The sequence below is a fragment of the Ostrinia furnacalis genome, unplaced genomic scaffold (assembly GCF_004193835.3).
Source record: "Ostrinia furnacalis isolate ACB-3 unplaced genomic scaffold, ASM419383v2 OfSCF1955, whole genome shotgun sequence".
NCBI lineage: Eukaryota > Metazoa > Arthropoda > Insecta > Lepidoptera > Crambidae > Ostrinia > Ostrinia furnacalis.
In genome coordinates, this window is record NW_021132194.1 from 350,936 (window position 1) to 364,408 (window position 13,473).

At 39.8% G+C, this 13,473-nt stretch overlaps 2 protein-coding genes across 3 annotated transcripts; one reads left to right on the forward strand and one right to left on the reverse strand.

Annotated features, from left to right (window-relative positions):
• The first annotated feature begins 1,785 nt into the window (after positions 1–1,785).
• Positions 1,786–8,242, forward strand: klhl10 (kelch-like protein 10). The gene is made up of 13 exons (XM_028306477.1): positions 1,786–1,791; positions 1,908–2,071; positions 2,296–2,547; positions 2,669–2,933; positions 3,016–3,180; positions 3,259–3,345; positions 3,429–3,575; positions 3,644–3,836; positions 3,910–4,055; positions 4,219–4,436; positions 5,343–5,523; positions 6,270–6,422; positions 7,658–8,242. Exons 1-12 carry the CDS (start codon positions 1,786–1,788, stop codon positions 6,390–6,392), a joined length of 1,947 nt encoding a protein of 648 aa, XP_028162278.1. The 3' UTR covers positions 6,393–6,422; positions 7,658–8,242.
• A 970-nt stretch (positions 8,243–9,212) lies between these two features.
• LOC114354210 (mitochondrial basic amino acids transporter) lies at positions 9,213–10,863 on the reverse strand. Of its 2 annotated transcripts, none has more exons than XM_028306481.1 (3): positions 10,625–10,863; positions 10,248–10,313; positions 9,213–10,168 (listed from the first exon to the last, which is right to left on the reverse strand). In XM_028306481.1, exons 2-3 carry the CDS (start codon positions 10,279–10,281, stop codon positions 9,321–9,323), a joined length of 882 nt encoding a protein of 293 aa, XP_028162282.1. In that variant the 5' UTR covers positions 10,282–10,313; positions 10,625–10,863; the 3' UTR covers positions 9,213–9,320. The 2 variants fall into 2 exon arrangements, with proteins under 2 accessions (XP_028162282.1, XP_028162283.1); XM_028306482.1 differs by lacking the exon at positions 10,625–10,863 and adding an exon at positions 10,413–10,600.
• Between the last annotated feature and the right edge of the window lie 2,610 nt (positions 10,864–13,473).

Consider the following 13,473-nt stretch of genomic DNA (forward strand, 5'->3'; position numbering starts at 1 on the left):
GCCGGCCACAACATTATTGTCCGCTACAGGTAGAGACAATTTTAATTTTAACTAAAATGCTTATTTTACTTCGAAATCTTTTGTTTTTATTTGAAATCTAACTTGTCTTTATCAAAATTACAAATCTAGAGCCATTTTCAGTTTCGTTCTTAACGAAGCGTTGAATGGCGCGCCCGGAGAGGCTTAGTTCAAACGATCATTGCAAATGTTGTGATAGGGATAGAGACATGCGATTTTTGGTTTTACGAAGGTAATACAATAGAGAATAATACAAAGTAATAAAAACCACCTGTTATAGGGGCATTTTTTGGAGAAATTTATCAAATAACCAAAAAAACACGAATTTTTAAGCAGATTTTTTTCAAAACGTTTTATTTTTTATTATTTGTTGGCATTTTTTGTGTATTTTATGTATTTTTTTAGTATCGCCTGTTATTTAGCATTATTACTGTTTTTATTTTATCAGGATATACCGCTTAGTTTAAAAGTTATTACGTTTTCTTTACAATAAGTAATCGGAAGAAAAAAAATTCTATAAAAAATTTAAAAAAAATCTCAAAAAAATTTTGACCTCTTTTTTGTCGATAAAAATAGGTCTAGTTTCATCTATTTTCATATGTACACTTTAACGTGACTCACACTGTATAGAAAGGTTAAGGTGACCGTGAGACCTTAGGCAAATCGTTTTTTTTTTTAAGTTTAGAAAGGTCTTTTTAGATTTGTTGATAATTTTGTAGAGGCTCTAAAGTAAGTAACTCCATTAATTATGAAGTTCCTAGTTATTTAAATGTACTAAAACTACTTACCTACCAACATCCTGTTCGCTTTTAACCGCATAAAGTATGACCTATGAGTTCAGTCAGACATCTTACATGGCGTGAAAGCGTGCACTAGTCTCCTACATCACGTGACCAGGCACGTTTATGTAAAAAAAATACATAAAGAGTCTCAATCCGTACCCTCTGAACTCTCTAATAGGTAATTATGTAATCGTACCGTTCAATTACTTCCCTCTGCCTTTTGATTAATTAATACAACTATGTATTGGATAGTTGGTATTATTCGTATTCATATAAATTAAATCATTGCAGCTAAACTTCTAATGCAAGGTTATCGATTCCCAATGGGACGTACTGACTTACATTGCGTTGCTCTTTCTTGGCAAGCTTATGATGCAGCAGGCGTTGCACCGGCTCTACGAGTGTAGTCCCATTGGGATGTACTGGCTTACTTCGCTTTGCTCTTTCTTGGCAAGCTTGTGTCCACAGACGGCGGGTCGCGAGACTGGGCGATGCATGGTCGGTGGCGGCCATGCAGGCGCTGCACCGGCTCTACGAGTAGTCCCAGTGGGACGTATAACTAGGTTTAGTTACTTCATATTGCTCTTTCCTGGCAACGGGATTATTCCCACCTCTCGTTCCCACCGCTGCAACTCCTGTGTAGCTAGGATCTACAGCTTGACCGCCAATAAAAACCCAACCAATGAAGGTCAAGTTTGTTCCTGGGGAAAGTTAAACTGTCATTGGACCCGCAACGAAATTAATCAGAAGAACATAGGAGGAGTTCGAAGTTAAGGTTGTTTCCTGGCAAGCTTGTGTCCGCAGACGGCGGGTCGCGAGACTGGGCGGTGCATGTCGGTGGCGGCCATGCAGGCGCTGCACCGGCTGCGCGAGTNCCACGAGTAGTCCTAGTGGGACGTATAACTAGGTTTAGTTACTTCACGTCACACTTCACACTCCTGTGTAGCCAGGATCTACAGCTTGACCGCCAATAAAAACCCAACCAATGAAGGTGTAGTTTGTCCCTGGGGAAAGTTAAACTGTCATTGGACCCGCAACGAAATTAATCAGATGAACATAGGAGGAGTTCGAAGTTAAGGTTGTTTCCTGGCAAGCTTGTGTCCGCAGACGGCGGGTCGCGAGACTGGGCGGTGCATGTCGGTGGCGGCCATGCAGGCGCTGCACCGGCTGCGCGAGTGCCGGCTGCTGTGCGACGCCATCGTGCGCGCGGACGACGGCGCCGCCTTCCCCGTGCACCGCGCCATACTCTCTGCCTGCAGCCCATATTTCCTGTAAGTAAACGATTTTTAAACCTTAAATCTAAAATATTAAGGTCCTTGTTAACGAGCAGGTGCATTTTACAACACAGTCTGCATCGTGGTAACACAGTTATACAAGTATGTTTCGTAGAGTTCTACTTAGATGAATTTCGTAGTTCTTAGTAGTTTTTGATGATAAATTGGCATAAAGAAGTAAATTACAAATGCACTTATTTAGAATTTTATTGTGTTTTTAGGGCACTATTTACAACAACTCTTCATTCTCGTGAGCAAAGTGACGTGCTGATATCGGGAGTGCGCTCTGAAATATTGCTGCTCCTGATCGAGTACGCGTACTTGCGGCGCATCGATGTATCAGACACCAACGTGCACGAGCTGCTGATGACCGCCGACTACCTGGCCTTCCTGGGAGTCCTACAGCTGTGCTGCGACCACCTCCGAACCTCGCTCAGCCCGAAGAACTGCCTTGGCATCATGATGTTCGCCAGGTATCTCTCATTTTTACCGTCATTAAACCAAACAAACGTTTTTCAAACGTGCACGTATCCATAAAATCACTAAGTCTTGACAAAGAAGAAGGATGTGTAAAAGAATACATTTCTTTTACAGGCGTGTGTTTTGTTACAAACTTGAAGCTGACGCTCGACGGTACTTGTTGCGCTACTTCGTCACAGTTGCAACTCAAAGTGATGAATTTCTACACCTACCCCTAGATGAGCTCAATTCCATAATACTCGAAGACGAGCTCAATGTGAAAAGTGAGGAAGTGGTCTGGGAAGCCGTGCTCCGCTGGGTTAATTATGACCCCGATCTCCGTTGGCAGCACACCGTCAAACTGATGGGCAGCATACGGCTTGGATTACTCGATACACAAGTTAGACCCTAATATCTATTAACTTTTTTAATTTATGCTATAATAGGAACTCTACAAAATACAATATTCTTTCTTCTAACAGTTCTTTCTGGAAAACGTCAAAGATCATCCATACGTGACTGGCAATGAGGGCTCACGTCCGATCATTATAGAGACCCTAAAGTTCTTGTATGACCTTGAGATGATCGCGCAAAGAGACGGCGAAGTGGCCACGCCAGAGATTGCTCGACCAAGAGTCCCTCATGAGGTATCACTTATTTTATTTCAGTTAGCTAACCAATAGTTAAAAAGAAACGAGAACATTTCCTCAAGATTTGTTCTATAGGTCCTGTTCGCTATCGGGGGTTGGAGTGGAGGTTCTCCTACCGCTTTTATTGAAACCTACGACACAAGAGCTGATCGCTGGATAAAGGTATGCAATGTAAATACTTTCTTACTAACTTATTGTATAAGGTTCTGGAGAACCCATGTCAAATTCATTTTAAATTACAAAAGGTTGAAGAAGTGGACCCAGCTGGACCTAGAGCATACCATGGCACGGCAGTCCTTGGGTACTGCATTTATGTGATCGGTGGCTTTGATGGAATGGATTACTTCAATTCATGTAGATGCTTTGACGCTGTTACTAAGACTTGGCGAGAGGTGAGTAATGTCATTTTAAGTAAAACAAATAGAGTCCATTTTGTTTTTTTAATTATGTGTTTGTCTAGGTAGCTCCAATGAATGCACGTCGGTGTTATGTATCAGTGGCTGTATTAGGTGAAACGATATACGCGATGGGTGGATATGATGGGCACCATCGTCAAAATACGGCTGAGCGATTTAACCACCGAACGAATCAGTGGTCACTGGTTGCACCCATGAATGCGCAACGGTCAGATGCAAGCGCAGCAGCTCTCGATAGTAAGTTTTAATGAATTTAATTAACTCTGTAATATTGTTAGCTGACAAATAACAAAAAATATTTCTGACACAGATAAAATCTACATCACGGGGGGCTTCAATGGACAAGAATGCATGAACAGCGTCGAAGTGTATGATCCAGACACGAATCAATGGACCAACTTAGCACCGATGCGCTCTCGTCGATCCGGTGTTTCTTGTATTGCATACCACAACAAGGTATTTAGGTAGATTCATTGATTAATGATTATAATATGTAGATTTTATTTATGTACCTTAGATGTGGGCTTCGTTATCTTCAAAAATCCAAAGATCGGATTGCCTTTTCTTACAAATAAATAGTTTAGATTCTAAGCTGGCGATGTGTTTTCAATTTCAACAGATTTACGTGATAGGTGGTTTTAATGGTATTTCAAGAATGTGCAGTGGTGAAGTGTATGATCCGGCTACAAATACCTGGTCCCCCGTACCTGACATGTACAACCCTCGCAGTAATTTCGCTATAGAAGTTATAGATGACATGATATTTGCCATTGGCGGCTTCAACGGCGTCACTACGATTTATCATGTGGAGTGCTATGATGAAAAAACTAATGAGTGGTGAGTTGCTCACTTTTATACATGTACTTGTTGTGCCCGCGACTTCATTTCCGTGAAAATAGTTTGTATTTCCCGTTTTTACAACATTTCTTTACTGTTCCGCCCCTATTGGCTGTAGAGTGATGTTATTTAAATTAAAGCCTTCCTCAATAAATGGGCTATCCAGCACAAAAATAAATTTTCAAATCGGACCAGTAGTCAGTTCCTGAGATTAGCGTGTTCCAACAAACAAGCTCTTTAGCTTTATTATTAATGAAGATAAATATAAACATTTCTTACCACGTTGGATCAAAAATACAATAACAATGAATGCGTAAGAATGACCAAGCAAAATATTTCATTATTTAACTTAAAAAGCAAAATATCAACGCACTAACTTATCCAAAGTTAGCAGATAATACTTAATGACTTATCGCGAACACATTCTTATCAATGGACGCTCCCACAACAGCATCAAAAGTTAATTGGCTACTGATAACCAGGCGTCAACTGCCACCTTATTTACACCATTAATAAGCTTGCACGTTACGTTACATCACTTGACTTTATGACTCATTTCATGCAATATTTTGGAGCCGAATATTTAAAAGTTACTGTCAAAGAACGCTAACAACTGTTTATGAAACGTGGTATAATAGTTATTTCAATATTACTAAGGTTCAAGATTAGGTAGGTACTCATATTCAATAGCTATCGGCTATGTTACAAAAGAGATCACACATAATTTGCCGCACCGTAATAACATGATTTCACTCCCTCTAGCTTTTGGTTTATTAGAATTGATCGTAATAATCGATTATCCTACTCAATATCTCTAGCATTTAAACTAATTTAAGTATTTCTAACCTAACATCTTTGCTACGAATATGCTAATGAGGTTAAATTTACGTACGATTGGTCGGAAAGGTACGAAGCGACAGACATGAACATCTACCGGTCGGCGCTGTCGGCGTGCGTGATCATGGGCCTGCCGAACGTTTACGACTACATCCACAAGCACCGCGAGCGGCTCATGGAGGAGAAGCGGCAAAAGATCCTGTTGTCTGAGACCGCCCGCCACGGGCAGCATCGAACTGCGCTGCCTGACGTTAGTGTACGCCTCCCCTTCTTTTAAACTTGGCTTAAACAGTAGATAGTTCCACTAGATGACGAAGCATTTAGGCCTCATTCAAAGTGGAGGAGGATCACAGTAACACGCAGACGCCGAGACCCAAGCGCCCACGGCGCGCCCTCTAGTGCAGACGATCCCATAACAGGAACAATGTAAAAAAAAAAATTAATGACATCCTACAAGACCACATCATACTCATATTTTGGTTAAATCTAGATATTACCAGTAAAAACTTAGAACGAAACCAATGTAGCCCAATTTAAACAGATCTACTTCACTCAGTCTAGTTACTACAAGATTTTTCTGAATTTTTATCAGTTTTTAGATAACCTCAAATGAGTACCGAAGACCTAAATTCGATCATATCTATAAAAATATAGTATTAATGAATAGCAAAAAATGTTTCGCCTTATACATCTTCCTTATACTCGGGGTTCCAAGTTTTTGCTAGTAGTAAGTAGTTACATGAAGGCCCGGCTCATTGGCAGACTTACACGTATAATAAGTAACCCTCTACAATTCGATAGGTATAATTATTTATCTGAGTGCCTTTTAATATTGCAAGATTCGCTCCCGAATTTACTGCCATACCTTATACCCAGCCTCATTTAATACTTTGGTAAATCCGCCACTGCCACAGAAAAAAAATTGGCGCTGAATTCGCCGCCTTTAAATTCTGCCGCTCTATGAAATCCACTATTGCGACGGTTATTTTTCTGCAGGTGCACCTGATGGAAGACAACGACGATATGCTGGAGCAGCTGGGGCTGGTGGAGAACCAGGCCGCCAACAACATCCCCGTGCCGCCGCCGCCACCGCCGCCCCAGCCCATGGAGCAGGACTGACGTGCTCCTCCGTACACAGATCCCTCGTTGGTAAACAGTAAAATAAACCTCTAATCTCTTAGGCCGTGTCTGCACTACGGCTAAACCGCCGCGGTTTTTAACCGCGTGATTCTATAACCAAGTAAATTAATGCAAGCGTCCGCACTGCAACTTTTTTCCGCGTATACGTTTCCGGCGGTCTCGCGGTTACCGCTTTACCGCTTGCGGGATAAAACCCTAGTGCGGACTCGGCGTTAATGTAGCTTACTACGTACAAAGTATTACCTTTGTACGTAGCCAATAGGGATGTTTACTGGGTAAAAAAGCAAGGTGGAATTAGTCCATTCAGTTAACTTATCAAAAATACTCAACACGTTTTTTCACTTTATCAAACTAATGAAAATTGAGAGATTAAGCGCGCCAAAGTTCAAAAGAAAAGGCCCATGATGTCATGGAGTGCTTAAAAGTGTAGCATTGTGTGACGTCATGCGGAACTTCAACGTACCATAACTTCGTAATTACTCTAATTACTTGTTTGATTGAAAAATAAAAATGTACGTGTCCAATATTTTTTGATGATTATTTGTCGGATTAAGTTTTTTTAGGCAACTAGCCTATTCACAATAATAACGCTTTGGCGTTTTAATACGTTACAATAAAATATGACCTTATAGCAAACGTAGCACGTAGCGTAATTATGTTCTACGTCCGTAGCACGTAGCATGTAGCATACTACGAATTCGTAGCAGCAGGTGAATCGTAGCGTAGTGTAGCAAAATTTTATTTTTGCGGTTTCTCTTGATTCTTTCAGTTTCTGTCATTCAATAAATATACCGATCTATGTTATACAGGCAAGCAAGAGGGCATAGATAATTTATCTCGTTACTGACTGGCTAAACAAAAACATTACAGATAGGACGTCGATGTGCCTACAAGTTTCTAGAATAATCTCAAATCATATTGACTTGTTATATTAAAACAATGACGTCATGTCATCTGCGTGGTCGTTATGTTTTTTCCCCAGTTGAAGTTCATACCGATAGTATATTGTTCCAATATGTTAAGATAAAATAAAAGCATGAGCAAGCTAAAATCTACTTAAAACTTATTGAAACCAATTAATACTGGATAGCGCCACGCATTTCTTCTAAGTGCTGGGTAAGAATGTAATAAGAAACGTGCGGTTTCATCATTCTGGGAATTTTTTATCTAAAGTAAAATAAATAAATTTTATCCTTCTCATGAATCTCTGATAGGTTTACTAACTCTTCCTTTGTTGTTTGCAGGCGTCCTTCCGAATCTCTCCAGTTTACGATGGTTTGCATTTAATTTGAGTAACTACTTATCTCATTATAATCAGTAAGATGAAAGAAAAAAGCCCTTAGGAACCCGTAGAGTGAAGTTAATATTATGTAAAATTATAACGTAACCGTTCTTTATTTTTAAAATATTTACAATTATTATTGTAGCAGTTTTGGCATATTTATATGTTGTGATATTTTCATAGTGTGAATAATTCCTGTATTTTTGGAATGGATATTTTTGAAAATTGTATGAAATTTTTCTGACAAGTATTATAATGCCTTAATAAGAATCTCTACTGTTGTTTAATTTTGTGTGACTGCCTACTTAACTTATACCTGTCTGCAGACGAGGAGCTATAATACAAAACAACCTCTTGTGAAACAGATTCATCTATTATTGTATGACAATAATATCATAAGTTATCACTGCTAAAAATTCAAATTATGATTACTTAAGTAAAGAAACAATTTGATTGTTTACTTTTAATAATATAAAAACAATTGCTAATAAGTAATTACCGCCTAAGGTAAGTGCCCCCTACTTCGGTATATTAAGGCTCTTACGACTTTGACATTTTATTTAAAAATAACCAANCCCCCCCCCTGAAAATAACCCCATATACGCCAATGGCTCATCATAAAAATTAATTAATTTATTACTTAGGTAGGTAAGTATTAAAAACTAAAAAATATGTCGATTTCTTTGATGTTATTTGTGTCATACAAGTACCTAACACTATACTTTTATATATCACGAACTTGGGAAAAAGTAACAATAATTACGGTACCTTGTTTCGTGATACTGATTATTCCAAATTCCCCAAGTAAAATTCATGGATTATTGTCAAATTGTGTCAATTAACTATTATCTATCCCATGTAAAATACAAATAAACCAAGTTAAATAAAACGAATCGAATTAAAACCGAAATTACCCTGGTAGTACTTATGCTAATTTATCTTAAAATTGGTCATTTATGTGAACTTCAAACCCGTGTCATATAAATTCTAGTGAACGAAACATATACCGAATTTAGATCATGAGAAACTTAAATAAATGTATTATTTATTTCATAACTTACATTTCAACTATCATAAATAATTATTTAAAAACCAAGCATCAAAATATTATCCATAATATCCTTGATTCGGTAGTATCACGAAACAGGGGACACCCGAAAAATAATATGTACGCTATTTCGTGAGTCAATTAATCGCAATTTTAAAGTAATTCTACGTTTTCATATAACTTTTTTCTAAGCCAAATCAATTGTCAAGGAACTCATGACACCACCATTACAAGTTTTATGCAAATGGACGTTTCTTCGCCTTTTTATAAGCTTAAGAAGTTGGAGCGCTAACCTTACAGTGAGAGCAACATTTTCACGCCGCACGGCTGTTTTTGGCTCTCTGAGAGTTTGAAGCTTCGTATTGCTCTCATTTTTGGCGCCACAATGTTGGTACTTGGTTTTTTAAAATAGCTTAAATAATAGAGTTTTTATAGTAATAAAGAATTTTTATAAATAATATTCCATTTGCTTATTATTTGAGCTAGAAAAAAAACTTACGAACTTACGTACTATCACGAACTAGTAGCCGTTTACCTTAATTACTGAGTACCGTATCTAGCAAAACGCTATAAGCTCTTAAATATCATAGTATCGCTCAACATGATCATTGTACATAGCATCGCTAATGCCCGTTGCCCGGACGAGGGGGGTGACCGACGCCTGCGCGGCGTAGTGTTGCCAGGCGCGCTCCGTCCACGCCACGGCCGTGAAGCATGCGCCGTTGCTGATGAACGCGCGCAGCGTCACCGCTCCCAGCCCCCGGCTCATGCACTTCCATCTATCGGCTCGCACTGACTTCACAAAACAGTCCCACGCCCCGGCATAACGCCCCACCACGTCACCTTGTAGCCTCGACTTCACCACGTCAATCGGGTACAGCAAAATCCACGACAGCATGCCGGCCACGCCTCCCGCCGTAAACACTCGCGCCACTGACTGGTCACCTCGAGTCATGACTTCGTAGGATGTAAAGTATATTGCGAAGGCCGGGCTGTCACGAGCTATAGTTATACCCAAACCTCGGAAGAGAGCTCGGATACCTCCAGTCCGTATAATGTGTCGGGCTCCAGACCACGCTCCGGTGGGCATGCCCTCTCCTGGCTGGGCTAGTTGTTGTCGGGTCTTTACGAGCTCAATCGGCGCGCAAGCAAAGCTTTGTAGTGCTCCCGCTGCACTGCCAGCGATCGCGTGTGCTGACAGTGAATTAGAATTTGGTAAAGATCTTCTTGTATTTCCATAGGCTCCAAATACGATTGCATTCACTACTGCTATTCCACCTAAAGGCGCTCCAACGCCTCGATACGCAGTCGCTAAAGTCCCTCCTTTTAAGAGAGCCTTTGTACATTCTATTGCACTTCCTCGTCCCGACTGTACATGTACTTTTAAAGTATCTAGGGGATGTCCGGCTATAATACCGGCACAACCTGAAAATTCGAACATAGTTAAAAATCAAACCGATTCAAAGTCACGTATAAAGCAGTCGTTAATTTTAAAGTTACTTGCCTCCAATGCATCCTGCTACGAAGTCCAGTGCCATATTGATTGTGGTGTTTTTTCACTAAGACACGTCTGAAAGAAAAAACGTTTCAGTTTTTTAAATCTTAATTTTGTTCAGATAAATACAGTTTTAAAAACTTTCAGAAAATCTCAGAAAGGGAAAACACTTACATATAATATTAGGGGATCATTAGATTACCGGGTTTGTTTAGAAATTACTCTTTGCAGCCAAAGCTGCTTTCAATAACGTCCATCTCGCACAGCAAATTTTACACCACTATCTCGTTCCCTATCTTAATAGCGTACATTATTTATAAACGTTTCGGAAGACCGCCGCCTCCGTTGACCTTCGATAAGTGCGATGCTTAGTTCGTGATGCTCACCTTTCGTAGTTCAAATCAGGTAGTCGTAGTGGGAATTGACGTTGTCTCCAGTGGTGATGCCAATAAACATAGTGGTGGACACTGAGAGCGTGTGGCAGGTTGTCGTGCGACGTACCAGCCCTGAGGGTGAAGAGTTTCTGTGCGCAGGAGCAGCGCCGCCGCGCCCGTCGCGTCGCCCGCCCGCGCCGCGTTCACCGACCTTATCTCATACTTGGGTCATCCTTATCACAGAGGGCAAAATACGTCTTATACAAAATAATAGCATGATAAAAACATGTGCTCTGTCTATTCATCTCATTATTTGACTGAGTATGATTTATGTATCCAGCAATTTAACTAAGCCTATTTAGCGAAGTACTTACAATAACTGTTTGTATCGTTTGCGGTAAACGAACCAAGTATCTTAACATGATGATGACGCGCGTGGTTTCGATACTGCGCTCAAGTAGGTAGCGCACAGCATTTGGACCAATGTTTTGGTAGAAGCTCGAATAACTATTATAAAAATAAAAAAGAATAACAATACGTATGATGTCGCAGTTTCAATATTATTTATGGTTCTGATAGGAACACGATGCAGACATTCCATCGTAAATATTTTTCTCAATAACAATCAATTGATAGCTGGTGACCTGCAGGCGTCCTCACTTGTCCTTTGTATTTTCTTCCCCTTTAGAGCGATTACGCACGCACTGCACTTGTCGGTCCAAAGTAGCAGAACTTTGTTTTAGCCACACAATATTTTTGATTTCGATCGGAAAGCATTTTACCAAAAATATTCTCCACCGTCAGTAGGAATAGTTATGAAACAGGACCATTTGTTTACTCCTGCAAGATAGGTACCTACCAGCAGTGCCGTAACTAGGGCGGTGCCAGCGGTGCCCAGGCACAGGGCGCAGACCCTGGAGAGGCGCAGAAATGACCAGACCAAGCATTATTCAAGGGCACTGCCTACCAGTCACTTTTGCGCTAAAATACAGCAGAATGGCGTTTAAGTTTTAGTCATAGAAATTGCCTCATCAAGCCGTTTGATTCGTAAACTGTGAGGATGTCGGGTCACAGCCGTTAGGTAATCAAGACCATTGCAGTACCCCGAGCACGAATCACTCTTGTTATCGTATATATTATTATAGTAAGTAATCGTATTCCATAAGTACAAACTACCGTAGGTAGATAGTGGCGTTGCTCAGGTTTTCACACAAAAAAAAACGTTATAAATACCATAACGAAAACGATATTTATTTGTCCTTATGGTACCTACTGAGAGCCATATTACTTAGTATAGGTATACAGGGTGTTAGGTAAATGGGTATATGAGCTGACACTAGCCCATGTTAACATGAGCATATCGGATTTTATAAAAAAAACTTTTGTATGAAAATTAATATATCGGATTTTATAAAAAAAACTTTTGTATGAAAAATTTTATAAAAAAAAAAACCGACTCCAAAAAACCTACACTAAAAAGTAGAAAAATAATTACTAATTACCTACTTATTTATTAGGACGAATTATTAATATTTATGTAGGTATACCATGATTGATACTTTTGGAGTCGGTGCCAAGATTATGAAACATGTAAAGTTTGCCTGCACCCAGTGCCGTAACTAGGGCGGTGCCAGCGGTGCCCAGGCACAGGGCGCAGACCCTGGAGGGGCGCAAAAATGACCAGACCAGTATCTAGTTTTTTTCATGCACGCTCTGCACCCTCTCGCACCGGGCCACAGTGATTCGAGTAGAACAAGCTAGCTGGACAATATTATTTTTTTACTTTAATGGGTTTAATACACGCATTACTTACTTTTTTGTGCAATTTAAGATTAATTAGGCTTGTTATTATAATTATTATAGGTAGGTTTGAAAAAAAAATTTTTTTTGGTAATAAAATATTTATTTCCTAAAATCAAGAGAAACAGACTANTCTGTGCTGTTGTATGGTCTGCCTTTATGGGGTAACTCAGTTGACATGATCAGAGCTTTTAAGATGCAAAAAAAGTGTATACGTGCGGTATGTGGTGCATGGTTCCTGGAGAGTTGTAGGCCCTTATTTCAAAGAATACGTGTATTACCTTTACCGTGTATGTATGTCCGAGAAATTTGTACTTTTGTAAAACGATATCCCAGCTATTTTAATACTNCTTCCCGTTCAACTACCCTCCACGGAATCTTGCACCATCTTACTTTAACTTTGTCAAACGTCAAAAATCTGACAAACTCCATACAAATAATAACACCGGTGATCGTGATGTTGTTGTTGTGTTACTGTTAAGGTTAGGTGGTGCAATTCAGCCTTCCCATTCCCTGATAAAGATTCAGATGGTTATCTCATGCTGCTGTCTGCTGTCTAACAAAGATAGCTTAGGTTGCTGGTTAATGACAACGTCATCTGCCTTACGTCTCTATCTACTANATAACTACATTTTTAGGGACGTGAAGGTGAACCACCTTGAATTGGAGTCGCCTACAATCCTAGCGACTTTTGATGAAACGAAACCACCCCCCTTAGACAAAACGCACTTTTTGATCGAATCGAAAATCGAATTCATCAAAACTCCATACAAAAAGGGGCTTTTCGACCACTTTTCGACTGGTTTGCGATTATAATTTGCACTTTGTCTAGACCCACACGAAACCTGATGAAACAAAAGGGTTTACAAAAGATGATAGCTGCATGGCTCAGATTCCTTTGTCAAATCCTAATGGTGAATTAAAAATAATAACTGTCAAACCGACAGGACGGTAAAATAGCTAGCATGACGCTTGTCGATATGACGTTGTCAAACCGATAGAACGGTAATTTTACCGTTCTATCGGTTGTTAACTATTTAGTTATCTTGACGTTTTCGATG